Raw genomic sequence first — 27,982 nt, forward strand, 5'->3', positions numbered from 1 at the left:
TAATCTTCTTCAAGGACTCCGCTAATTAATCAAGGTTCTTTGGCTTTGTTGAGAGGTGGTGACATCGTGTGCGCCGGTGTGGTTTGCTGAAGGTTGAGCCTTGACGTTTCAGCAATTTTTGCTTCCTCCCTGTGAAATCAATAGCCTTCATCTGCATCCTCCCCACCCCATCCTGTGAGCAAAAACCAAAGCAGAATCTGCTGCCGCGGCCGCTTCTCCAACCAAGTTTCTGCCCTGAGGTCTTCAGGGCTTATGTGCAGCAGCCTCTTTCCCTGGTGACTAGGGTTGCTGACTCTGGGTTGGGAAAGTCCTGGAGATTTGGGAATGGAGCCTAGAGAGGAACATAAGAACAGCCATGGTAGATCAGACAAAGGCCCTTCAAGTCCAGCAGTCTGTTCTCACAGTGGCCAACCAGGTGCCTCTAGGAAGCCCACAAACAAGACGACTGCAGCAGCATTGTCGTGCCTGTGTTCCACAGTACCTAATACAATAGGCATGCTCCTCTGATCTTGGAGAGAATAGGTATGCATCATGACTAGTATCCATTTTAACTAGTAGCCATGAATACCCCTCTCCTCCATGAACATGTCCACTCCCCTCTTAAAGCCTTCCAAGTTGGCAGCCATCACCACCTCCTGGGGCAGGGAGTTCCCCAATTTAACTATGTGTTGTGTGAAAAAATACTTCCTTTTTTCTGTTTTGAATCTCTCACCCTCCAGCTTCTGCAGATGACCCCGCGTTCTAGTATTATGAGAGAGGGAGAAAAGCTTCTCCCTGTCCACTCTCCAAACCATCCACAATTTTATAGATCTCTATAATGTCTCCCCTTAGCCACCTTCTTTCCAAGCTAAGCAGCCCTAAGCATTTTAACCGCTCCTCATAGGGCAGTTGCTCTAGTCCCTTAGGACTTAGGGAGGGGAGAGATATCAGCAGGGTATAACGCCATAGCGTTCACCCTCCTAAGCAGCTGTTTCCTCTGGGGGAGCTGATCTGTCATCAGGAGAGCAGCTGTGATTCTGGGAGACCTCCAGGCTCCACCTGGAGACTGGCAACCCTGACAGTGGCTAGTGCTTCCCAAGAGGAGACTTTGCACTGGAGGACTTGCAAGCAAGTCTTGGATAAGCCTGTGAAGCTCCGTCTGAGTCAGCACAGAGCTATACTTTACAATAAGAACACAAGAGCAGCCCTGCTAGATCAGGCCAGTGTCCCATCTAGTCTAGCAGCCTATTTCACACAGAGGCCAACCAACTGCCCTGGAGGAGCATCAAAACAGGGCAGAGGGGCCAAGGCCTTCCCTGATGCTGCCTCCTAACACTGCTGTTCAGAGGTCTGCTGTCTCTATGTGGAGGTTTCCCTTTACAACAACAAACCAGAGGAATGCCTTAGGCTCAACATAACCAGAGTCTACTTCCTCCCTTCACCTCCTCCTCTCATGAGTCCTTCAAATCCAGAGAGCAGCATCATAAGGATACACCAGCGTGGTGTAGTGGGGTTAAGAGAGGCAGTTTGGAGCGGTGGACTCTAATCTGGAGAACCGGGTTTGATTCCCTACTCTTCCACATGAGCGACGGAGGGTAATCTGGTGAACTGGGTTGGTTTCCCCACTCCTCCCCATTTAGCCAGCTGGGTGACCTTGGGCTAGTCAGAGCTCTCTCAGCTCCACCTACCTCCCAGGGTGTCTGTTGTGGGGAGGGGAAGGGAAGGTGATCGTAAGCCGGTTTGATTCTTTCTTAAGTTGTAGAAAAAGTCGGCATATAAAAACCAACTCCTCTTCTTCTCCATCCCAACTCAGGCTCACACCGTATAGGAGCATAGAGTGGCACTATTAGTGCTTTCCTTATGAGAGAACTCCCTCCCACACAGGACTCATCCAAGGCCAACTCTGAGCAGCTTTGGAAGAGTCCTGTTATGTACAGTCTCCCTGGAGGCTTTTGGGGAAGGTTCAGCAGATTTTGATTAAAATGTTCTCCTGGTAAAGACGAGCTGGAGATGTGGTAAGTTGGCTAGAGTGCGTAGAGCAAGGAGACCCAAGTTCTAAATCTCCAATATGGCATGAAGCTTACTGGGCAACTTTTGACCAATAAGCCCTTCAGCTTATTAGACCTCACTGGGCAGGGGTCTTTCACATCACCTACTTGCCTAGTCCCTTTAACTGGAGATGCCGGGGACTGAACCTGGGACCTTCTGCATGCCAAGCAGATGTTCTACCATTGTCACAGCCCCTCCCCTATATATATTAATGTTAAAAATTAAAAATTAAATATGAACTTATCTTGTTTAGTGATAATTGGTGTGAAATTCTTATGTTTTATTTGGGGAGAGGGAAATTATAGCATGGAATTACTTTGCAAGGGGCTCCTAATGAGTAAGTCTAAGGAATTACTGCTGTAACCTATTCTTTTAATTAATGTGATCTTCAATGTATTTTTTATATATTAGTTGTCTTGGAGAGCTGAGGTCTGAAACATTAGGGGAATGAGAAGGCACAAGGGATAGAGACTAGACACAGAAATGAACAGGAGTACTGAAGCATCTTAAAGATGAACAAGATTTTATTCCTGCACGCATTTTCATGGATTAGAGCTCACTACAATCAACAAAACCTTAGGTGAGAATAAGATCTTGCTCATCTTTAAAGTGTCACAAGACCCCCATTTATTTTGGGCTGCAGCAGATTGACATGGCTGTGTGTGGGTTAAGTGCCACTGTTGTTTCCAATTTATGGTGACCCTATGAATTAATGACCTCCAATATGTCCCATCGTTAACTGCCTGGCTCAGATCTTGCAAACAGAGGGCTGTGGATTCCTTTATTGAATCAATCCATCTCATGCTGGATCTTCCTCTTTGCCTGCTGCCTCTGATTTTTCCTAGCATTATTGTCTTCTCCAGTGACTCTTGCTTCTCATGATGTGACCAAAGTACGAAAACCTCAGTTTAGTCTGTTTAGCTTCTAGGGAAAGTTCAGACTTGATTTGATTTAAAACCCACTTATTTGACTTTTTGGCTGTCCACAGTATCCGTAAAACTCTTTCTTCACATTTCAAAATAAATCCGCTTTCTTCCTGTTTGCTTTCTTCATTTGTCCTACTTTCACACCCATATACATAGTAATGGGGAATACTATAGCATGAATTAGCTTGGTCGCCAGTGACACATCTTTACACTTAAGGATCTTTTCTAGCTCCTTCATGTGTGCCCTTCCCCAGTCTCAATCCCCTTCTAATTTCTTGGTTATAGTCTCCCTTTCAATTGATGATTGAGCCAAGGAACAGAAAATCAGGCATGGCTACCCATCTCTGTTAGACAGATTTAACAGAGTGTTAGTGTAATGGTTAAGACCAAGGCTCATAAAGTCAATCAGTCTGTTCACACAGTGGCCAACCAGGTCAAAGTGGGAATTAACCGCTCCCCCCATAGAAATCACATTGTGCTCTCTCAATGAGCACAAGGAGAGTCATAGTTAAGGACTCCAGCACATAAGGACAGCTGAATGGTGGGCCAATGCTGCGCTTGTTGCTGAAGAATTAATGCAACCACCCATATTGGGAGAACAAAATGGGAGGTGGGCAAGGATTTATGGCCATTGGTTTTTCTTAAAAGCGTTGAAACCTACTATTTTATGACAAAATCTAGAGAAGGACAAGCCAAGCAGGAAAACTCCATTCACTCTTGATATGGTTGAAGGGGAGGGGGTGATTAAGTTCTATGTTCTGTTTTGTTGCGAGCCAAGACATAATTAACCAAAGATTAGCTTGGCTGCCCCCAGACGATAAAAGGAAAGAACATAACAGGAACAGTTTAAAACTGAATTTCACAGATTGTTTTTAACCGTCTTCTTAGGGTCCCACACTATCTTCGCTTTTTTCTAAGAAAGGCTCATGCCTGAATATTGGAGAGCAAGAAATAAAACAAAACGGAATAAGACTTTTGACTGAGGACAGCACAGTTAACCGAAGCAGATGTCTCTGGTGTTTTAGCTTCCACATATGAGAAAATTGTAACCATGGAGTTTCTTAATTGGGAAATCATAATGCATAGCCATGCAGAACGGTTCTCAAGGTCAAAATAGGCTTTGGGTACTTGGATAGCAAATGAATAAGGATACAAAAATTGTACAAGGAAGGAGGAGGAGGAGGCTGTAAAAGCTCACACTAATGCTTTTGGCTGGTCAACCAGTGTTGTGCACTTCGGACTGCAAAAATTTTCAAAGAGTTTGTGTCTCCTTAAAGTCAACTTAGCGAGCCCCGTGGCGCAGAGTGGTAAGCTGCAGTACTGCAGTCCAAGCTCTGCTCACGACCTGAGTTCGATCCCGACGGGAGTCAGTTTCAGGTAGCCGGCTCAAGGTTGACTCAGCCTTCCATCCTTCTGAGGTCGGTAAAATGAATACCCAGCTTGCTGGGGGTAAAGCAGGGGTGTGGAACCTTTTTCTTGCCAAGGGCCATTTGCGTATTTATAACATCATTCGGGGGCCATACAAGGCGCAGCTCTCCCGGCGGAGGGGGGGTAGAAGCTAGGGTTGCCAGGTCTCCAGCCACCACCTGGAGATTGGCAACCCTAGCAGAGGCTATGCAGAGTAGGGAGGGAAGGAAGGGAAGGAAGGAAGGAAAGAAGGAAGAAAGGAAAGAAAGGGAGGCTTCCCCTCCCCAACACCCCCCCTCATGGGGATCTCTCTCTCTCCTCCCCCCCTCCCGGGCCACCCAGCAGCCCAGGATTGATCACGCACACACACTCACCCACGCGATAGGGGGAAGCACCCCCTCCCCCGTGCGGGTCTCTCTCTCTCTCTCACACACACACACACAAGCATGCCGGCCGGGAAGAACAGAGCACGGGGAGGGCTGGGCGGGGACCCTCCGGCGGTTGCACGACTAGTGCACAGGCCAGGGGGAATGGAGCACGGGGAGGGTTGGGCGGGGACCCTCTGGCGGCAGCGTGGCAAGCAGGAAGAACGGAGCACGGGGAGGGTTAGGCAGGGACCCTCTGGCGGCGGCGCGGCAAGCGCGGGGGGCAGGAAAAACGGAGCAAGGGTGGTTGGGCGGGAACCCTCTGGCGGCGGTGCAGCAAGCACAGGGGGGCGGGAAGAACGGAGCACGGGGGGGTTGGGCAGGGACCCTCTGGAGGCGGCGCGGCAAGCACGGGGGCCGGGAAGAACGGAGCATGGGGAGGGCTCGGCGGGGACCCTCCAGCGGTGGCATGACTAGGCGCGCGGGCCAGGGGGAATGGAGCACGGGGAGGGTTGGGCGCGGCAGGCACACAGGGGGAGGGGGAAAGAATGGAGACGGGAGCTTTGGCCACCCGGGGAACTTTAAGCCGCGGCACGGCAAGCACACAGGGGGCAGGGGGGGGGAAGGAGGCAGGAGCTTCGGCCGCCCCAGCAGCTTCAGGCCGTGGAATGGGGTTGCGGCTGGAGGAGCGCCCGGCCACTTGGTCACAAACAAGGAGGGGGAGGAAGGTTCAAAGGCTAGAGAGCTGCTGGCCTCGGGGGAGAGAAAGGTGAGGGCCGCTTAGGGGCCCACCGAGCCGGTGGAAGGTGGGTGGCCTACCATCCACTCACCTGGAAAAAGCTGGCAGCGAAGGGGAGGGGTGCTGAGAGAGCCGGCCAGACGCACGTGTTCTCTCTCACGAGGAACCGAAAGCAAGGAAAAGGAAGCTGTGAGACTTAGGGGAAACGCCCCCACAATCATCCAATCCGCCTTCAGTTTTTTGTGCATGTGCTCCCGCTTCCCAGTGAAGCCTGAAATGCCGAGAGGAGGGCCTAGCTAGCGATAGCTAGCTCCGTGGAGCTCCTGGCCTCGGCAGGTGGGCTGCGGAGCTCCCAACCTGGCAGGCAGGCTGGGAGCCGGACAAAATGATCTTGCGGGCCGGATCCGGCCCGCGGGCCGGAGGTTCCCCACTCCTGGGGTAAAGGGAAGATGACTGGGGAAGGCACTGGCAAACCACCCCATAAACAAAGTCTGCCTAGTAAACGTCGGGATGTGACGTCACCCCATGGGTCAAGAATGACACGGTGCTTGCACAGGGGACCTTTACCTTTTAAAAGTCACCTTCCTGGTAATTTAGGCTGTAAACCTGCAGCTGGGACCTTACCTTGATTTTATGCGTTTGCATAACACACATTATTAACAGGATCACCAACCTCTAGGTGGTCCATGGAGATCTCCAGGAATTACAACTGATCTCCAGAACAGAGAGATCAGTTCCCCTGGAGAAAATAGCTGGTTTGGAGGGTGGACTCTGTGTCATTATAGCCTGCTGAAGTCCCGCCCCTCCCTGAACACCACCCACAAATTGCCAGGAATTTCCCAACTCAACGTTGGAAACCCTAATGTTAAGAGGCTTCGAGGCATTTTTAATCACTTATGAGATGTGCATGCAGAAGGGTAAGGCAACTGGGTTCTTACAGCAGCCACAGGAAATTATCAGCTTGAAGCGTATCCCATCTATGGTGGCACAACCTCAGGGAGGATATCGGAATCATGACACAGGCTATCCACAAGGACATGTCTCTAGATATTCCCAGGAATGCGGAAGCTTGAGAGGTTTAAAAAAAAGGCACCACAATCTCAGAAATCACAGTGTCTCCTCTGAGCAAGACTGGAGTGCTGCTTACTGGAAGAGCCAATGTGATTACCTCCTACTGCACAGAGGACCAGAGATTCAGTCCTCAACTAAAACTAAGTCAGGTAGCATTTGGTGCATTCCACCCCCCTGTTTAATGTGAGGGAAACTAGTTACATAAAGCGAATCAAATTAGAGAATAGTTCACTATACTGAAGCCCTTTTCATGTCACAACAGACCATGTATCTGAATTCAGCTCAGGGAGGGGGCCCTTGCTCATCTATCTGTTCTTTATGGTCGTTTTACTAGTACAGTTCTAATCACGTATTTGCTAGGACTTTGCGTCTCATAAAAAGGATGTTTTCCACATGGAGGGAGGCTTGTACAGCTTCCTGGTTGCTACTGGGGCTGCCGACAACAGCACAGCAGCAAAGGGTCTTCCACACAGCAGGTTTCCCTGGCAACTTTTTAAAAAACAAACAAACAAACAGTGATTTAAAAGTGTTTTATCAATACAGTGTTATACTAAAATATGCACAGGGTTCTCTGAGTTCCCAGCTTTCATTTTTTTAAAAAGTAAGTCTCTTTCCCATTTGTTGCAAAGATATGCCCTCCCCACCAGTATATTTCTCTGCAAGGAAAGGAAAGTACTAGAGACTTACCTTTTTAAAGAGCCAGCATGGTGTAGTGGTTAAGAACAGTGGTTTGGAGAGGTGGACTTTGATCTGGAAAACAGGGTTTGATTCCCCACTCTTCCACATGAGTGGCGGACACTAATCTGGTGAACCAGGTTGGTTTCCCCACTCCTACACATGAAGCCAGCTGGGTGCCCTTGGGCTAGTCACAGCTCTCTTAGAGCTCTCTCAGCTAGGGCTGTCGATTCGGTTCGGCCCGAACTGAAAAACAGCCGAATTTCCCCTGATTCGGCGGTTTTTAGTTCGGGACGAACCGAACTCAAAAATGGCAGGAAAAGGGCCCCCCGAATTCAGCGAGTTCGGGAGTTCACGAATAAATCCGGCAAATTCGGGGCGTCAGTAAGCAGCATAACCGTCAGTAAGCAGCATTCTCCCCTGGCCAATAGGTGGCCAAGCTGGGTCTTCTTCTGGCCAATCAGTCAGGATTGAATACTGGAGGAATCGGCTGATGTGCGGCTGGACCGGGGAGAGAGAGAGAGTGAGAGAAGTCCTCGTGTGTGTGTGGGTGCTTGTGCACATTCGCTCCTTTCCGAGGCTGCAGGGGGCGCATTTTTGGGGGTACAGACCCCAAACTTTCAGCGGAGCTTTAGACGAGCCTTCTTAAGAGACCCCCCAAGTTTTGTAAATATTGGGTCCGGGGGTCCCAAGATATGGGCTCCCCCCTTTTCCCTCCCCCCTTTTCCATTTCCCCTGTGGCTGCAGGGGGCACTTTTTTGGGGGTGCAGCCCCCAAACTTTTAAGATATCTTCAGAGAAGCCTTCTTAAGAGACCCCCCAAGTTTTGTAAAGATGGGTTCAGTGGGGGCAGAAATATCGGCTCCCCCCTTTTCTCTTTCTGTGGCTGCAGGGGGCACATTTTGGGGGGTACAGACCCCAAACTTTCAGTGGAGCTTCAGACAAGGCTTCTTAAGAGACCCCCCAAGTTTTGTAAACATTGGGTCAGGGCCCCCCGAGATATAGGCTTTCCCCTTTCCCCTATTGGGATGAATGGATCACCCTGTATGCATCTCCAGAGCAAAACGTCCCGTGCTTAAATGGAATCGTCTTGGATTACCCAGTCCTCCTCCCAGCCCCTCCTAATGGAACAGAAGACAGCCACAGTAAGACCCCTTTGGGGGCTTTAATCTATACTTTTTCTCCTGTGCGTGTGTGGGGGAAAGCAGAGTCTGTGTGTGTGGGGAGGGAGCAGTTTCTGTGGGTGGGGGGGGAGGCCAAAGGGGGCTTTCCCCCGTTCTGCCTGGGGGTTTGTGTGCCCCCTCGAGTCTCTCTCTCCCTGGTTTGAGGGGGGGCTTCAGTTGTGTATCCTCAGATTTTCCCTCATTCATAAGATTGGTTAGGTCTATTTTGATCCTTGCTCAAAACTGATTTTCAAATGGTGACTTAAAGAATACATTTGCCTGGTCCCGAGTCCGATGCAAAAGGGGAAATTCCACCCCCTCCTGCTCCTTATGCATAGCTAGCTGCCTCTGTCCCTTTCCATGCTTTGCACAGTTGCAAAGGTGTTGCTTTACTTGTTTGTGTTGCTTTGCAGCTGGGTTGCTTTGCAAACTTCTCAGCTGTTTGTTGGGGCTGGGAGTTTTGTGCGTGGGCGGCAAGCTCTGCTCAGAGATGCACATTAAGGGTGGGGGGACCCCTTTCGGGGCCCACATCTCAGCCCCCCCCAACCCAATCTTTACAAAACTTGGGGGGTCTGGCAAGAAGGGTCCTTTGAAGCTCCACTGAAAGTTTGGGACCTCTAATCCCAAAAATGCCCCCCCAGAGCCACGGAAAGGCACGGTTGTATTTTTAATGGTTTATTCGGCTGAATTTTTTTCCCGAACTTTGAATTCCCGCCCAATTGCACGGACCCGAAGTGGGGGAGTTCGGACTTCGGCATATCCCGAATCTAAACGGGCCGAATTCAGCCGAATCCGAACTATACCGAATTTTTTTTAATTCAACAGCCCTACTCTCAGCCCTACCTAACTCACAGGGTGTTTCTTGTGGGGTGGGGAAGGAGATTGTAAGCCAGTTTGATTCTTCCTTAAGTGGTAGAGAAAATCAGCATATAAAAACCAACTTTTTCTTCTTCAAAAATGAAAGCTGGGAACACAAAGAACCTGGCGCATATTTTGGTACATTGGTTGGCCTAGTTGGCCACAGTGTGAACACACTGCTGGACTTGATGGGCCTTGGTCTGATCCAGCATGGCCTTTCTTATGTTCTATCAATATAATGTTATAAAACCACTGATGAAGAGGAAATGGCTACTGCAGAGGAAATGACTGCTGTGCGGGTGGGACCAGGAATATCTGAACTTTTCCACCCACACCGTAGCCACCCCTGTCTTTGCTGCGGTCTTTCCCAAAACTTGGGAGCAAAGCAGGTTTGAGAGAGATCTGAGAAAAGCCAGGGAAACCCCAGAAGGTGTCCAAAGGAACCATGAGGCTGTGTGGGAGGAACCTCCCCTTTCCCAACAGTGTCAAACTTGGGGCAAACAGCCTGTGGAAAAAACAGCCTAGGCATTCAGTCTACACCACAGCCAGAGTGGTATAGTGGTTAAGAGTGGTGGAGTTTGATCTGGAGAACCGGGTTTGATTCCCCACTCCTCCACATGAGCGGTGGAGGCTAATCTGGTGAACCGGGTTAGTTTCCCTACTCCTACACTTGAAGCTGTGACAAGATTGGAGTGAGCTGGGCTTCAGGCAGCTCTCCTGTAACAACTGTGGCGCAGAGTGGTAAGCTCCAATACTGCAGTCTCTGTGCTCATTACTTGAGTTCGATCCCGACGAAGCCGGCTTCAAATAGCTGGCTCAAGGTCGACTCAGCCTTCCACCCTTCCGAGGTCGGTAAAACGAGTACACAGCTTGCTGGGGGTAAAGGGAAGATGACTGGGGAAGGCACTGGCAAACCACCCCATAAACACAGTCTGCCTAGTAAACATCAGGATGTGACGTCACCCCATGGGTCAGGCTTGACCTGTTTCTTGCACAGGGTTTACCTTTTAATAATTAAAAATGAGATTTTCTCAGGTGGCACCATTAACAGCATAGATTCTCACAGACTTGTTTCCCTCTCATAGTATGAAGGATCTCCAGGTGTGCCTGTTCTTACCCTCTGGGTTTCAGGAGTCCACAGGCTGTGACTCCGTAGCTCTACCCCCACCCATTTTGGACACCATCATGCTAGTTTGTGGCAATCTCAAAACGCCTTGCTCACGGCGTTGTCACAGCCGTCCCATGATAGTGCCTGCTGAGAAGTACAGCCTTCCCCCCCCCCAATGCAAACAGGCACCTTAAAGGCCCAATGCCAGGCCTGTAACTTGGTGCGCTGCTTTTGGGCGGGCCGATGCCAGCGAGCTGACTGGCCCTACACCAGGGGCAAAAGGTAACATTTCCTGGTAGAAACCAAGTGAAATGCAAAGTGACCAACGCCCACCCCATCCAACTGCACAGAAAAAGACGACAGGAGCCTGGGCTGACGGTTCATGGGGGAAAGAGCCCCCCCTCCCCTCAAACTGAGCAGCATATTTAATTGTTATCACCTTCAACAACTCAGCAGTGCAGAAATGGAAACAGAAACTAAGAGAACCCGAAAACATCTGTTTTGCCTAGTCAGAGGATGGACAGCTTCTGCAGTCTTAGGGGTCACATTAATTTTCCAGACAGTCATTAAGGGTCACAACTGTGGCACATTCTCAGCCTCCCCCGCCCCAGCCCCATGACATTAGCTGGACTGAAATTATTATTGCAAATGCTTTCTTCAGTGATCTGTCAATCTCTGTGGGGCTGGAATTTTTTTTAAAAATTGCTTCTCCGATTGGAATTGCCCTGCAGGCAGCTGGGCTGACCATCTCTAACCTAGAGAAGACCTAAATTTTTAGTTGTTAAAGTTAAAGCAAAGCCCCTCTACATCAAAGCTGAAGCATCAGGAAGGTTATGCTTTGGGGCTAGAGGGCAGCAGAGCTGAACAGGGGAGGGAAGTCCCCCCCAAGTATGTTTACTCTTCAGGAGAGGCACAACACTTGCCAAGTGCGAAGGGGGACAAAAGATGGGGAGAATAAAGCGGGGGGAGAAGATGAGGGAGGGTAAATCACACACAACCATCGCATTCCGTTGCCTCAAAAAAGGGGGGGGGCTAGCGCGAACAGTGGAGGTAGCTCTCCTTCTACTAAATTAGTGGTCATTCAAGTTTAGGAGGCTCGACAGAGGCTACTTTGGGCAAGCAAAAGGTGGGACGTTTCCCCGACACTGATAAAAAACCCAACAGTTCCCATGAGAAGCACACAAGGAACAAGGAAGAAGTGCAAAGTCGAGTGTGTGTGTGTGTGTGTGTGTGTGTGTGGGTGGGTGGAGGCACTGATCTACTGGGGATCAAAGTAGTCAATCAATCTAGACGCGCTTGGCTTTGACTGCCCCGTCCCCTTTACAATTGTGCAAAGATTTTTTCCCCATTATCAAAGGTTATTTCTCAACTGGAAGAGGAACTTGCTAGCCTAAAGACTACAAAGGTGAAGGCTTTGGGAATTGACAGGGAGTGTTTGGGATTGGGAGGGGATGGGGCGCAGATACGGCAGCACTGCCTTCATTCCCAGTGGCGAGACTAACAATAATTTAAAATGAAAAGGGGAAAAAATATGCAACCTTTTACAATCATAAACATGACCCAAAAGCGGATCCCCCCCCCCAGCCCATAACCCTTGAGGCCACGACACCTCGCAGTCTGAAAGGCCTGGCCTCCTCCTCCCCGTTTGGACAGACTTGGAAACTCTTCAGTGACGATGAGTTGCTTTCCTACAGTTGGAGTGAGTTTTTTTGGGGGGGGGGGGTTGGGGAAAGAGAGAGAGAGAGAGACCCAACACGTAGTCCAAGGCATCTTGACTTTCGAGGAAAGCGAGAGCCAAGTTCAGTTCTTGCAAACAACAACCAACCACCCTCCACAAAAGGGAGGTGTCGGGGTGAAGAGGGCCATCCCCACGGCAGGCAGGTTTGGGGGCCGGTAAGAAAAGGGGCCCGATACAGGCTGGCAATTTCACAGTTCCGGGAGGAGGTAAGTTCTGTGGCATTTTTGGAATGAGCGCCTGCCCTTCACAGTCTTTGTTTCACAGCTTCTTCCTGCCAAAGTTTCCCTTGAAGTCCAAATTCAAGTACGAGCAGTTAGAAAAAAGATCAGCAGTAAACAAAAGGTGTCGTCACGTAATACGTTAGCAGCGTTACCCTGAACGTGGCGTGGCCGGTTTCCATTGGCTCCTCGCGCAACGGAGAGGCAGAACGGCCCGCCTGTGGCCACTTGCTGTAGAGCTCAGCCAAGGCCGGCCTGAGGCTATAGGATTTCCTCTCGCTGGCTCTTCGGCTTGGGTGCCGCCTGCCCGTTGCGCAGGAACCCATTCTGGTTGCGCAAGAGTTTTCCTTTCTCCCGATCCGGCCATGTGAAGATTGCCTCGTCGCTGTCCAGCTCAGATTCTGAATGCATCAGACTGGTGTTCTGGACCTGAGCTTTCTGTTTGCTGCCTTTTTTTAAAAAAGGAAGAGATGAAAAACAAACAAAAGAAACCTGTCAATTAGATGGTCCTACGCATATGTGTTTTATTTTTGTTAATAGCCAGCATGGTGTAGTGGTTAAGAGCGGTGGTCTCTAATCTGGAGAACTGGGTTTGATTCCCCACTCCTCCTCATGAGCAGCGGATGCTAATCTGGAGAACTGGGTTGGTTTCCCCACTCCTACACACAAAGCCAGCTGGGTGGCCTTGGGCTAGTCACAGCTCTGTTACAGCTCTCTCAGCCCCACCCTCCTCACAGGGTGTCTGTTGTGGGGAGGGGAAGGGAAGGCGATTGTAAGCTGGTCTGATTCTTCCTTAAGTGGTAGAGAAAGTTGGCCTATAAAAGCTTGCTTGCTCTGGTGGCGTTTCAAGTTGAAATGTCCCTCTTGGCAACAGAAAGAACCGATCTGCTACTGACTGTGAGCCGGGTTATCCCATCAGTGACTGAGCTTCCAATGAAAGGGACTGGGGGGCAGCGGGTAGAGAGCAGGGCTGAGAGGCTGACTTGGAGTTCCGGGCACGGCCTCTCCCAGAAGGAGGAAAGGCTTCCAAACGACTGCCACGGCGCTCGCTGCTGCTGTCGTTAAGAGCCCGGGCTTGTTCACCTGGCTGGAACATCGTTAAATGAGGTAATGCTGCGATAAGCAATTGCTTTCAGCCCACAAACAAGGATTAAAGGGCTGCATGTCGCCCACCAGCCCGCCATTTTCGCTCAAGCAAATCTTCTCTGGGGGAAGTCTATTGGCCAGGACAGCCTGAAGGATTGAAATATTGAACAGAGTTCCACCCCCTCCCGGGTGAACTTTTTATAGGTTTGTCCCCCACAAATGACATTTTAAAAACTGTTCCACAAGTTCTGAAGAGGACTCCCCTTGGAACTGCACATCCCATTATGAAATTTGGGGGGAAAGAGCAAATGCCTGGAAATTTTTGAAAAAAAGAACAAATCACTCTCATATCCCATCTGATAAAGAAAATGAGCCCCCACTGCCTGAAGCAAATCACTCACGCCTGCAGCTGGTAACCCCTTTTTCTACACGCCAGCTTTTCATTGCCTGCTAAGGTAGCAATTTCTTCTTGTACCACAATTGGGGGGCGGGAGAGAAGGTAAAGAAAGAGGGGAGAGCAGGATCTTTCTGTAAAATGCAACGATTAGCACGAAAGGCAACTGGGTATATCCAGGCCACTGTGTCTACGGGGCTTAGCTGCCATGTTATTAGTATATACAGGCTTACCATTTGCCAGCCTGTGGCAGGAGAACCCCCACCCCTCCCCTCCTGTGTACTATCAAATGAGCAGAGGGAGAAAAAAATGGGGGGGGGGATCATGTCACGGTGTGAATGTCACTCTAGGAACTTCCTCTAATATCTGTGGCCCTTGCCATAGGATTGCCAACCCTAGATATACTGCCCAGGATGAGTACCTTAAAAAGCAAGACCGAGACACTCTCCCAGCTCCCGCCCGCTATAAAAGTTCTTCTGAACTCGACTTGGAAATGTACCATCACTAGATTATACCCATTATAGAGGGAGAAAAAGTGATTGCCCCAGTTTTACAACCAGTATTTTCTGGCAAACAGCCACCCCTGATGGACACATAGGCCCGTGTGTGTGTGTGTGGGAAGATCGGAGATGTCCACATATTCTAAGTGGAACCACTGAAAATTCAGCTTTCCAACAAATCACCTGCTCAGCCACGAGCTTCCCTCATGAATTCATGTCCACAAATAGGAGCCTGTGCAGGCGCTCTAACCAGGCTAGCCTCTTGCCTTACATTTTACCTGCTTTGGGATTTGGTTTCAGCTCCAGACTCTCTTGATCTGTGGCATCCAATATCTTGTATTTGCTCTTCCTCCTGGGTTTTCCTTTCCGTCTTGAAGGGGGAAAAAAAGAAAGTAATAGGTTAGATGAGACACAAAGTTCCAATGGAGGATGACTACCTAAGCAGAGTCAAGGCAGTTAAATTAACATGCAGCTATTCTGAGTCCCAAACTGCTTGCCAAAACAACCATCCCGTGGAATTTTAACAGTAAATTTACTGCAGTATGGGCCCTTGGAACCAATAGTATACTTCATCTGAAGCATGAAATGCTGGGATAGATCCAGGAGTCTGAGGGAAATACTGGTTTTGCACAAGGAGATTTAAAAATGAATGGAAAACATACATGTACCGGCTTGGATCCAGACGAGACGTTTCCATGGCTGGAAGGATTTCTGCTCACAGAGGGTGGTTTTCTTGCCTCCCTCCTCCCCGAGCAGCCCAAAATACCCCCCTGAAACTATGTTCTTGGAGGAGAAGAGACCCCCAGGAACAAGATTTCTAGTGGTGTATTTCAGGAAAGAAAACTACACTCCAGGAGTGGAAATCCCTGAGCCTGCAGAAACATTTAATTGGGATTAAACCCACAGAAATCAGACGTATCGTGCACATGCCAATCAATTAAAGTACACTAGATTCGGTGGAAAGGGCTCATCAGATCCAAAGGTGGGACCTCACACACCCAAACCATTGCAGGCTGAGTCTCACACGCACAACTCCTGACACACAAACGCACAGCTGAAACCCTCCACAGTGAGGAAAGGCATTTATTGGGCAGGCTTGTTTAGAGAGGAGAAACGGTTAAGCATCTCCTCATACCTTCCTCCCACTCTCAATTTCACTCTCCTGAAGCTAAATTTGAGTCCAGTATCTCGTCAGATCTCAGAAGTTAAGCAGGGTCAGCCCTGGTTAGTATGTGGATGGGAGACCCCCAAGGAATACCAGGGTTGCTGTGCAGAGGAAGGCACTGGCAAACCACCTCTGTTAGTCTCTTGCCATGAAAACCACAAAAAGGGGCCGCCATAAGTCGGCTGCGATTTGACGGCACTTTACACACACACACATCACCTTAGAAACCCACAAGATTTTGTGGGTATAAGCTTTTTAGAGTCAAAGCTCCCTTTATCAGACCAACATAGCCACCCTTTGAAACTGAAGTTGTTTTTCTTTTTATAAAATGATACCGGGGCCCTGTTATACATGTCTGCATGCAAGGTGTAGTCAGGATGTCAAAAGGGCTTGATCGATCTCACTACAAACATTAAAATAAATAAATTAATTAAGGCAGGATTTGAGGCTAGAGAAAGTTGTGTCGAAATCTGCAAATGGACTCATGTTCAGCTGCTCACGCTCAAACAGAAGATGCAAAGAGGAACCCTCTTCAAAGAGTACCATAGCCACTCACTTCTTGCAGCAGCAGACCACAGCCCAGGAGAAAATCCCAAAGGACACCACGATGACGAAGGAGGCGATGACAACGTACAGCACGCTCCAGTCTAGCAGAAAAATGGGAGTGCGATCCAAGTGTCAGGAATCTGAGTTACCACAAGAGGAACGCTTTCCCAACACACCCTCCCCTAATGGTGGCTCCATCTTCATAGTGCGTCACAATCAAGAGATGGGGAAGGGTCAGACCCACGCTCTTGACAAAAGAACTCTTTGCAGGAGGCAGTCACATGGTCTACTCTGTCGCCCCGAGAAAAGCAGAGAGACACGAGCGTACGTACCACAGTTGCTCTCCCCATCGCCAATCTGCACTTTGATGAAGTTCTCCATCCAGAAAGGGTCGCACACACAGCGCTTGGTGAAGGAGTTGCAGTGCCCGTGCTCCGAACAGTTCAGCTGGCACGCTGTGGGGGGGGGGGGGGGGAAGGCAACAGAGTCAACATGTAAGAACTGTCAGAGTGAACCTGAGTGCCTGAGTGGCACAGTGAAGTGGATGGGGTAGGGGCTTAAGGGAAGGCCCACTTGCTTCAGAGCCTCAAGGGAGCAAAGCTTAAACCTCACTTCTTCTCACTGCTGTGGCACATGTAAAGGACACCCTTGCTGATCATTCGCAGGGCAGTTCAAAAGAGTACTGGTTAGCTGATCACTTAGCTCAGAAGTTTGGAGGGCCAGCAGGTTTTGAGGAAGAAGAGTTGGTTTTTATATGCCGACTTTCTCTACCACTTAAGGGAGACTTAAACCAGCTCTGTTAAACCAGCTCTGTTAAAACTGGTAACAGAGAAAGGTGAGATGAGAATGTGGAACTACAAACAATAATGCTTCTATCAACTTAAACTCTCTGGGGGAGGGAGAACCCCACTATCAGCCCAAGGGCTCTTGTTAGAACAGCTGAGAACGGAAGACACCTAAGCCAGTCTCCTGAGAATTCATTCAAGGGCTGCATGGGAGGCAGCCCTTCGGGTTGAGATTTGTCCATTATGGGATAGCCATGGAAGGGGAGAAATAAAACCTCTCATTGGAAGGAGATGGTATGCGGCGAAGGCAGCCGCCCCAGCTGCTCCGCCAACTTACTGACTGTGTTGATCTCCAGCGCTCTGAAAATGAGGAAGTCCGACTGCTGCTTCCGCAGCTCATTTCGGAGCGTCCAAGCAATGTCGCGCCCTTTGAAGATCTGGCGAGGAGGCTGGTTCTTTACGTAGAACACCATCTTGGTGCTGCAATGAACAAGAGAACTGGATATGCAGGGCAGCATAAACAGAAGGTGGCTGCCCAGAATTGCTACTGTGGGGTGAAGGAAAGGCAAAAGACAGGCTCCCAAAATACAAAATCGTCAGTGACCCGCAAAGCGTTTCTCGTCCTCGGCTCTGCTACCTCCTCCTCTCCAGTGATTCCTCACGTTTCTGCCAATAAATGAGAAGTCAAAGCTGGAAGCCAAATAATTATGCAAAAAAAACAAGGGCTGTGCGCGCACACATCTGCTCCATTTGCATGATTTATTTACATTGCAGACTTCAGATTTTTTCCAGGATGGAAAAGGCATAGCTCTGCTTATAAGGACAATGCGTATTAAGTCTCCCTCTCTCTCTCCTTTTTTTTAAACCAGTAACCCAAACAAGCAGCCGCAAAAACACGCTTTGCAAAACCCCTTCATGTCTTCTTGGCAAGGGTGAAACTACTCAGAGGGGTGGGGGAGGCACTGAATAGGAAAAAAAAATGTGATCCATTTACTTAATGCTTTCCTTCCTGCAGCCAAGTCTATATCGATCAGAAGCAAACTTCTTCCTCTCCTGCTCGGAGAAAGAACAGTAAATGACTGGCCTTAGACGACGACAACAACAGAACTGAGCTTAACACCTCTGTTTGTCGGCTAAAGCCTTTTAGGGAAAAGTTCATTCAGGCTGCTGAAAAACGACCTTCACATTACTGCATGAAAATTTTTAACATCTGTCTCCAGTAGCACCTTAAAGAATAGCAACATTTCCCAGGGTATGTTTTTATGAGCCAAAGCTCACTTTGTCAGATTCCGAAAACGTCATCTTTGGGAAACCTGGAATCGACTGGCAATAGCCGCATTAACATCAAGGAAGACTGGGGGTGACCTCCTATCTCCAAGCATGGACTCAGCCAACGTGCGGCTCTTCCTGAAGGATGGAGGTTTCATCCTCCTCCACAGTGCAGCCTGTAAGGTTTCAGGGCTTGGTTCACCTTCTTCTTATCCCAATTCTTTGGTGGTGGAAAGCACCGTCAAGTCACAGCGGACTTATGGCAATCGTGGGATTTTCAAGGCAAGAGACAAATGGAGTGGTTTGCCATTGCTCGCCTCTGCGTAGCTACCCTGGACTACCTTGGTGGTCTCCCATCCAAGCTTCTGAGATCTGACAAGACTGGGCTAGCCAGGGCCATCCTATTCAAAGAATTTATTTGCACATGAGGTGGAGCCTAGGAGCCAAACTTGGGAGAAGGAGATCCAGCAAAATCATGGGTTAAGAACATTGGTACTGGTGGATGCTGACTCAGCTCTTTATCCTTCACTTCTGTCTGGCCTTTTAAGTCATCCGATTGCATTGCCAGACCTATGCAGAGCCTTAAAAGCCTGGAGAGCTGGCAAGATATAGCAGCTGAGAAATCTCTGATGCAAATCTTGCCTCAGACAAGCTGCTGCTTCTCAGCCTCGGCCTTCCTATCTGCAATATGGGAATAATGATACCGACTGAGCTGTTATCAGCACTTTTGCCATCTCTATTTGTTTTTAAAAAATCGCTGATATCCTTCTGGACTTTGACTAAGTCATCAAAATTCAACAAGAGGGCTAAAGCGTCTCCCCCGTAACCACCGCTTCCTACCTCTGCTCAGTATAAGGCTGAATCTTCTGCACGGTAATGTCTGAATCCAGGACGCCCAGCAGAACACCTATCTGACGGATGAACATGCCCTTCTGCCGTTCCGTCAACTGGCTAACATTCACATCAAGGATCATCTCCACGAGGTTGTTTTTCCTTGGATCTGGAACATGCAGCGATTGGAGTAGGAATGGTGAGAAACAAGGAATACCCCTAGAACTACACACCTTCCTGCCCCTGGCCTACTGAGTGCTTATTGGACATGAACTCCTTGTTTGCCCATGACTTCATTTACCTGCCTCGGGCCTGGCCACTCAAGCTTTTGAAGTAAACAAACACATGATTGTGAACCCACGGAAGGAGCTGGTATTAGTTTAGCTCATGTACTGTGATAAACATGAACACATGAAGCTGCCTTATACTGAATCCGACCCTTGATCCATCAAAGTCAGTATTGTCTACTCAGACCAGCAGTCTCAGGCAGAGGTCTTTCACATCACCTACCTGCCCAGTCCCTTTAACTGGAGATGCCGGGGATTGAACCTGGGGCCTTCTGCGTGCCAAGCAGATGCTCTACCACTGAGCCACAGCCCCTCCACTGTGTACTGGGAGTAAACACCAATGAACGCAGCGGGACTTACTCCTGAGCAAATGCGCACAGGACTGGGCTTCAAGTCACTCGGATCGCATAACCAGACCAATACAGAGCCTTAAGCCCGGACAGCTGGTTGGGGGCAGTGGCAACCAGTCCAAGCAGGGAAGCCCCTCGATCAAATATCCCCCATATCAGGTAGCCCTAAGACATGCCACTGTTTTTCCTCCTCAGCCTTCCTATCTGCCATATTGGGGGGGGGGGGCAAAACTCTGGCCCTCCTGTTACAAGGATCATGGAGATAAAGGCTGAGAAGTGCTCCGAACACTTGAAGATTAAAATAATAAGAACTTAAGATAATAGCTAATCTATGATGACAATAAAGACAATAAGTAAGATATAGAGAATAAAAAGTAACTAAAGAGCTAGCAATAATTTTGTTATTATAGATATAACCTTTTGCAATTGAAAGCAGAAGTCTTATGTATATGTATATGTGTGTGTGTGTATATATATAGTTTGTTTTCTTGTGTTGTTTTGTTATGTTTGTCTATGTTTATGTATTGAAATAAAAAATTATAGAAATCAAAAAGAAGTGCTCCGAACACTGAAAGAACGATATAAATGCACAACTTTTCTCAGCAGATGAGCTGCTGCACTCCCCCTCAGGGTGAGGTCCTCACCAGGCTTCACTTCAACTGTGGCTCTGTCTGTGTCGCTTTCTCCTTTGGCATCTGTCACTTTCAGGTGAAACATGTACGTCCCTTCCACCAGGTTGGAGAGAAAAAGCACTGAGTGATGATCCGAATTATTTAACACCTCCTGTATTTAACAAAAAGGGAACGCGTGTGTATTAAAAGATATACAAAGGCAGCGTATTTTTTATCCCAGTGCAATATAGTATAGAACGCATCAGAAGTTTAGGGCCCAATGCCAGCAGGTTCCTCAGAGCATGTACAGAGTTTCTTGCAGTAACAAGGTGATGGTGGCGTCTTTAACCCCTCCCCAACCTCTGGTGGACCCCAGTTTCCACTGAAGACAGGGGGAAATCTCAAATGTCCAGATATTTATGGTCAATGGAATTGGACCTAAGCCAGCCTCCTCTCTAGGTAACATGTACTTAGCTGAGTTATTTTTATAAAGACATTTTTTGCTTCATTCAGTATAATCTATTTCTCTGAGATATTTCTCTTAATCTCTTCTCTATGTGCTAGATTGCATGGGTGTTACAGTTTGTTATTTTCCAGGATTTCTACTTTGTTATTGGTCTAGTACTGAGCTGGAAGTATACCTTCTCAGTGGATCAGTCTAGATGTTCTCAGGAGATCCCTGAGTACTGATGGCTGGTTACCAACATGCCTTCCAGGGAACCCTTGGTCTAAGGGAGTTTCCCAGCAAAGAGCAGCAGACTGTTTATTATTATTAATACGGTTCATGGACCATCACAAATCACAACAAAATCCAAAACAGGTAAAAGAAATGATTAAAATTAACCCCCACACATTAGTTGGCTTATAATTTAGGGGAAATACAAGTACAATAATAAATAAGGTTGTTAAGCATTCGGTAATATACAGCTAAAATTTCAAAGTGCCAGTGTTTGACGAATTTTATGAACTGCTCAACGAACCAAAACCAGCGATTTTTCAGAGCTTCCCAGGAAGGAAAGGCACCTCCCCTCTCCCTTCCATAACAAGTTCCTGTGAAGGACAGCCCACCACCTCCCTAGGCAAATCTGTCCCAATGCTTAACAGATCTTAAGACAGAAGGGTCTCCTAAAATCTACTTTCCTTTTAATTTCCGCCCATCACTCCTAGCCCTGCCCCTCTGGAGCAAGAGAAAACAAGCCTAGGTCCTCCTTCATCTTTGAAGAAGATCTTTGAAGACAGCAATCATGGCATGTTGTCCAAGTTAAACACGCCCAGCTCTTTCAACCATTCCTCACCATGGGGCTTCGGGTTCCAGGCCCACTCGCCAGCTTGGTCACCCTTCTCCGTACACGCTTTAAGTTTGTCAACCACCTTCTTAAGATGCAGTGCTCCGAATGGGGCACAGAACTCCAGATGAGGTCTGAGCAGACAGCATGCTTCCCTTAATGCCTCCCGTCTGGGTGGCCTTTCATGGCAGCCTTTCCTTCAAAGTCTAGGCTACTGGCAGAGCACTGTACCTCTCAGCCTCTGGGGTTGAGGAAAGTTCAGAGTGTGATGTTGGGGGATTTGGGTAGCCTTCATTCAGAACTTAGATTTTAAAAAAATAGTAAGTACTAAGAGCCCTGGTCACCTGACACAACTGCAGACAGGGTCAAAAAATCAGGAACAGGGACAGAGGAACAGTTTCAAAGATTACAAGAACATTCCAAGTATATAATGCAAGGTAACAGCTGCTATTATGAAGCTCTTCTGTGGAACAGGTTGCAGAAGGTTTTTGCCAGGTTCTGAAGAACACTTCCAGAACATGGGACTGGTAATTTCCCTATGAGCTCAGAGCAAGCTACATTCTCTGAGCTTCAGCTAAGCCACGATGGGTCTTTTAAGGTCACATTAACCCAGCAGAGGGACACCCCCTTTCACATTACTCACCCCAGCTGCAGGGCTGCTGTCATCCCGAGTCCACAGGAAACTGACGATTCCCTTGTCGTCCATGGACCTCGACCCATCGAGCTCAGCTGTGCTCGTCGGAAGGGTGACAACAATGCCCCCGGCAATTTTCGCAACAGGGGGCTTGTTCATTTCTGAACAGAAAGGAGAATGAAGTGGGAATGGTAAAGCAGCAGATGTGGGTATGCCCCCAAGGTACGAGGGGCTGTGGCTCAGTAGTAGAACATCTGCTCGGCATGCAGAAGGTCCCAGGTTCAATCCCCGGCAACTCCAGTTAAAGGGACTAGGCAAGTAGGTGACGTGAAAGACCTCAGCCTGAGACCCTGGAAAGCTGCCGCCGGTCTGAGTAGACAATAGTGACTTTGATGGACCAAGGGTCTGACTCAGTATAAGGCAGCTTCATGTGTTCATGCATTCATGTGACCATCAGCCACATCCTTCGCCAGCTGGAACCATTCTCCCTATCCTCCCTTTACCTGCAGGTGAGTTTTTCATACAGTGGTATTCAAACATGTGAGGCCCACCTACAAAGCAGCATAGCTCAGACACAAGCTGACCATCTCAGTGAGAAGCCCAGCCTTTACCAAGGGCCACCCCCCCCCCAAATGCCTCTGCCCTCTCCAGCTACCCACCTTCCCTGACGATGACCATCACTGAACTCTGGCTCTGCAAGTTCCGCTCGTCCTTGACAGTCAACGTGAATTCATACGTGCCGACCTCCAGCCCGGTGACCGTGGCAATGCTGCTGTTGGCATTCTCCAGTTTCACGCCGTCTGGGCCCCTAAGCCAAAACTCAAAAGGTTTAGCCTGGACTATACATCACAGAAACTCCTGCCTGGAGAAAAGAGGTGGTGGGATGGTGTGTGTGAGGGGAAGCTCTCTGGGTGCTCCCACAAGATGTCAGACTTCCACACACATTATTGTAAAAGCCCCATCCCTATTTCCAGCCTGTACAAGAGCCAGCGTGGTGTAGTGGATAAGAGCGGTGGTTTGGAGCGGTGGAGTCTGATCTGGAGAACCGGGTTTGATTCCCCACTCCTCCACATGAGCAGTGGAGGCTAATCTGGTGAACTGGATTTGTTTCCCCACTCCTACACACGAAGCCAGCTGGGTGACCTTGGGCAAGTCATTTTCTCTCAGCCTCACCTACCTCACAGGGTGTCTATTGTGGGGAGGGGAAGGGAAGGTGATTGTAAGCCGGTTTGATTCTCCCTTAAGTGGCAGAGAAAGTCGGCATATAAAAACCAACTCTTCTTCTTCTTCTTGTTTGGAATGTGGGTTAAGTTAGGACGTAACACTGAAAACTCCAGTGGGGTGGGAGGGGAGGAGGAAATTGCTCCCACAATTCAGACCAAGCCCCAGGGTGCTTCCTTTAGAGCAGCGGTTCCCAAACTTATTGAGCGCTAATTTTCACCTAGCACTTATATACTAAACCAAATGACAGTAGTCTTTTTCTTTCCAATCTCTTCGCGGAGCACTAAGAGATGCTTTGTGGAGCACCAAGTGCTCCGTGGAGCACAGTTTGGGAACCGCTGCTTTAGAGGATTCCGCCAACTTGACTGCAGCCTTGAAGTTCTGCTACTCCAGGCAGCCAGATGCATCACCTACTGGGTTGGGCAGGCCCTGCTTAAGGCAAACGTTGTTTTTGTAGACTGTGCAAACAAGTATGATTGGAGGTGGTGGGGAATGGGGTTGTAGGGTTCCTCCTCTTTTTGTGTGTGAAAGAGCAGGCATGCGCACAAGAGTGTACGTAAGAGACCACATACCTTGTTTTTTCCCAAAGGTAAGAGACTATCTTCTGGTCATCTGAGCTCTTGCTGCCATCTAGAGTAGTGCTGTCCACCGGGAGGGTGAGCTCTTTGTCTGGACCCGCATCTGCCTCAGGTGGTTTGTTGTTTTCTGGGCAAAAAGTCACAAAATGAGATGAGAGTAAAGGCAGACTGGAAGGAAGGACCAAACAATTCACACGAAGCGGCCTTGAGTTTCCCAAAACACTGCTCCTTCGAGCTTTGTTCTTGCTCACTGTGCACTGGCTCTGCCTTGCCAGGATCTTTGGCCACGTCTATTCCCAGAGGATTGGGAAACAGCGCATTGGGTCTATTACTGAAACATCAGCACGGACTTGCATGTGACTGAAGAAAGGACTATGAAATGGGAAATACCAGATTCCCCCTTTCGCTTGATCAGTGGTTGCTGACATTTTTATTTGTGACCTAGCTACCGTGCCTGAGTACATGGCATACGTGATGCTCTAGACCTGCTACTCCTCTGATGGATACAGTTTAATTTGTTGCTCATTTAGATTATATTGTTAGACAGTTGGTGTAGGAACAGGGACTACACAGGTACTTTCCACATATTCATGTTGGTAATGTTTGTTATTGCGGTATGTCTGTTATTGTAACTTTAGCAGCATAGTTGTTTGATAAACCTTTCTTGTAATATAGACATTGCATCCTAAGGCGTTTTATTGGCCAAAGTGCTGTATTTGCTTTTCAATTACATAGTTCAGCATGAGTTTTTCCGTTTGTTAACCTTGCCAGGATCTCAGGCAGAAGAAAAGTTCTCTCTCTTCTAACCTGAGACCAGTGACCTTCTATGTACAAAGCATCTTGTTATGGGCCCTTCATAAACGAACAGTAAAATAAAACAAGACTGTACAGACTGGTTTCCTAACCAGTCATTTGGAATCGGGGCCCAGGATTGCACACTCCTTTCCAGTTCCAAATTTTGGGCAAAATGGGGATCTGGCAAGTCTTATCTGCGGTGAAGGTGGAGGGTAAGGGCTGTACGAAAGCAACCCCGGAGCTGTGGCTTCCCCCTGATCTCTCAGCTGCTGTTAAGATACGTGGTTCTCTGCACCCAACTCAAAAGTGCAGACTCTTCCGTTCTGGACCAGCCCAATATTGAGCACCTGACAAAAATAGGCAGGCAGCAGGTGACGAATACAGAAAAGCTGGTGGCATTTGCATGGAGCCAACCTCCATTTATGGCTACACTGAAGGATCTGAGTAGCTCAGTGGCAGAGCATCTGCTTGGCATGCAGAAAGTCCCCGGTTCAATTCCCGGCTTCTTCAGTTAAAGGGACTAGGCAAGTAGGTGATGTGAAAGACCCCTGCCTGAGACCCTGGAGAGCTGCTGTCGGCCTGAGTAGACAATACTGACTTCGATGGATCGATGGACTGATTCAGTATAAGGCAGCTTTATGTGTTCAACAGCGGGACAAGCTTCAGTATGTCCAGAGGGGCTTTTGAATAGTCTTTTACCTGAACAGCAATTTATTACACTGCATAGTAAACGTCTTCCGAAACTGTATTGTATTGTGTTGTGCTGTACTGTATTGTTTCTCCTTCCTCAGTCTCTCCATCCTCACACTGCCCAGATATTCCTCTGTGCCACCCACCAACCCTAGGAATTATCTTTCCGGGGCTTGGAAGGGGTGGCAAAAACAGGGGGAGTGGCATTCCATGCACAGAGTGGCAGGATACTGTCCCCAAACCTCCTAGTTAAGCTTACCGGGCTGCACAATCACAGTCACCTCAGCAGTGGACTGGTGCCCAGCAGAATCTGTCACCATCAGCTGGTAGGTGTAGTCACCTTCACGCATTGCAGAGAGCTGCAAAGTTGACGTCCTCACTCCCTTGGAAAGAAGTCAACAAACACCAAGAATGATATTCTCCACTTTGCAAAGACAGAGAGGAGTAGACTGGTGGGCAGATTGCCCAGTTCATTCAGATATTATTGAGCATCTCAGACTTGACATCCTAGGTCAAGGCAGACAATAAATTCCATTCGATACAAGCACGAACAAGAAGGTTTTTTAAATCACCTATTCAGAGCATCTGTCTTGGATGTTCAAGATTAACCCAAACTTCAGAGAAATGCAGTCATCTGCTTTATTCTGAAGGCAAGGAATGTGCTTATAGGAAGGCTCAGCTCTTAGAGCTCCCATTTGTCAACCTGTTTTTGACTCTGAGATTCTATGGGAATATTTTCGGATAAGAAATGAGAAATAAACAAGAAAATGAAAACATGGGATTTCTTAACTACAGACAGAGTGATGTAGGAGTAAGGTGGTAGGATTGGGCGTTAGTGGGGTTACCAAAAAAGGAAGATAAGAAAAAGAACAAGCAAGCCTCAAGCTGGTGCTGAGAGGGGTGGAAATCAATGAAAGGAAATCATAAAACACCCAACATGTTTCAATTGAAACTCTTCCTTCTGATTTAATTCAAAGGAATTGAGAGAATATTTTAAGAGCTGGAAGTGATATGAGAAAGGCTTTGCTTCTCTTGGTGTGTCATATCAATCAATAATTTATTTGCAGTCATAGACCATCAAATAAAGCAAATTTGCATAGTTAAATAGGACAGAATAAAAACAAATACAAAATAGATTTGCTATTAAAAATGGTTAAATGGTTAAAATGGTTTAAAATGGCAAGATTATCAAGGTGTGTACATATATTACAAATACAGAAACATCCCTTTATCATTTGTCCCACTATTGTCTTAGTCAAACCAGTATGACAAGGTTTTTTTTAACAATACAAAAGCTTGCCAGAGCTGTTTATCAGAGGATAAAAGTGGGAAGAGTGATTATATATCATAAACTGTGATCCCTCTTTCAAATTTCTTTGAGCCCGCCAAAGAATTGACTATTGTCCATCTCCAGCCTTTGAACTTTCTCAGTAACCTTCCTCTACCCAATGAAGTTCCTGCTGAGTGACCATGGATGTTGCTAGTTTGTAAATTCATTTCCCCTTTGCTGGTAGTATTAGTATACTTCAGCTTCCATAAGAATGGCTGGATACTTCTGCTGCAGCGGAGCCACAAAGACCAGAAAAGAAGAAGAAGAGTTGGGAGAACCAAACCGGCTTACAATCACCTTCCTTTCCCCTTCCCACAACAGACACCCTGTGAGGTAAGTGGGGCTGAGAGAGATGTGACTTGCGCAAGATCACCCAGCTGGCTTCGTGTGTAGGAGTGGGGAAACAAATCCAGTTCACCAGAATAGCCTCCGCCGCTCATGTGGAGGAGAGGGGAATCAAACCTGGTTCTCCAGATCAGAGTCCACCACTCCAAATCACTGCTCTTAACCACTACTCCACACTGGCTCTATTACAGTGTGAACTTTTCTAAGGGCTTATTTGCCTCACACAAAAGTGAGGCTTTGCTGAAGACAACACAAATTGTAATGAGGTGGCTAGACCTTTGGGTGACATTTGGACTTTGCTGGACTGTTTTTTCAACTGAGACCAACTCTCCACTGTTGGCTGCTTCTTCCCAGAATCCAACTGCTATACATAAACACCTGCAGCAATAAAATCACAAGCCAGCCAGCAATAAAATCAACACCAACACAAAATGCTGACAAACCAGGTGATCTTGACCTGAAAAATCTGCTTTTTTCCTCTTCCAATTTTTTTTTTAATTGTAACATCTGGCCCGATGAAAAGTTCTAAGAAGCATGAAAGCTGGCACAATGGCTTTGTGTCATTTTGGTTGTCCCTAACCAAGGACATTGCATGGATTTTGTGGGGGCCAACATGGTTGTTTACAGCTCTTTATTTAGTAAGGCATTTATAACCCGTCTTTCCTTGTAGTTCACGGTAGCTTATGATAATGTTTAACACTTCCAGTTAAACCAGAATAAAATAACAACCCCTCAATCTTTTCCTCCCTCCTCCCTTCAAAGATGCCTGCCATTCAAACCCCCTCAAAAGCCCTGGCAAACAAGGAAGCCCTGCAGCACATCCTAGAGGTCTCCAAGGAAGGGCCCCCCTCTCCCCTCTTCAGGGAGCCCATTCCACAGACTTGGAGGTACCCCAGGAGGATTCTGCCTTCTGGTTTCCCAGGACTACTTTGAAAGCAAGAAAAACTTTAAAAAGGAAAGCATCTAATATTTTAAAATATCCGG

At 48.1% G+C, this 27,982-nt stretch overlaps 1 protein-coding gene across 1 annotated transcript in view; it reads right to left on the minus strand.

The window, feature by feature from the left end:
- Positions 1–12,534: 12,534 nt before the first annotated feature.
- The window catches only part of KIAA0319L (KIAA0319 like), a 53,631-nt gene continuing 38,183 nt past the window's right edge, over positions 12,535–27,982 (minus strand). Inside the window, exons 10-20 of the mRNA XM_056846126.1 lie at positions 25,583–25,706; positions 23,833–23,965; positions 22,699–22,847; positions 22,049–22,200; positions 20,153–20,291; positions 18,881–19,040; positions 17,109–17,251; positions 16,319–16,441; positions 15,997–16,087; positions 14,554–14,645; positions 12,535–12,744 (exon numbers count right to left, since the gene is read on the minus strand). Of these exons, the coding sequence (XP_056702104.1) occupies positions 12,557–12,744; positions 14,554–14,645; positions 15,997–16,087; positions 16,319–16,441; positions 17,109–17,251; positions 18,881–19,040; positions 20,153–20,291; positions 22,049–22,200; positions 22,699–22,847; positions 23,833–23,965; positions 25,583–25,706 (1,494 nt within the window). The 3' untranslated portion in view covers positions 12,535–12,556. The remainder of the gene's footprint in view (positions 12,745–14,553; positions 14,646–15,996; positions 16,088–16,318; positions 16,442–17,108; positions 17,252–18,880; positions 19,041–20,152; positions 20,292–22,048; positions 22,201–22,698; positions 22,848–23,832; positions 23,966–25,582; positions 25,707–27,982) is intronic.

Source organism: Euleptes europaea, chromosome 3, assembly GCF_029931775.1.
Source record: "Euleptes europaea isolate rEulEur1 chromosome 3, rEulEur1.hap1, whole genome shotgun sequence".
Lineage (NCBI taxonomy): Eukaryota > Metazoa > Chordata > Lepidosauria > Squamata > Sphaerodactylidae > Euleptes > Euleptes europaea.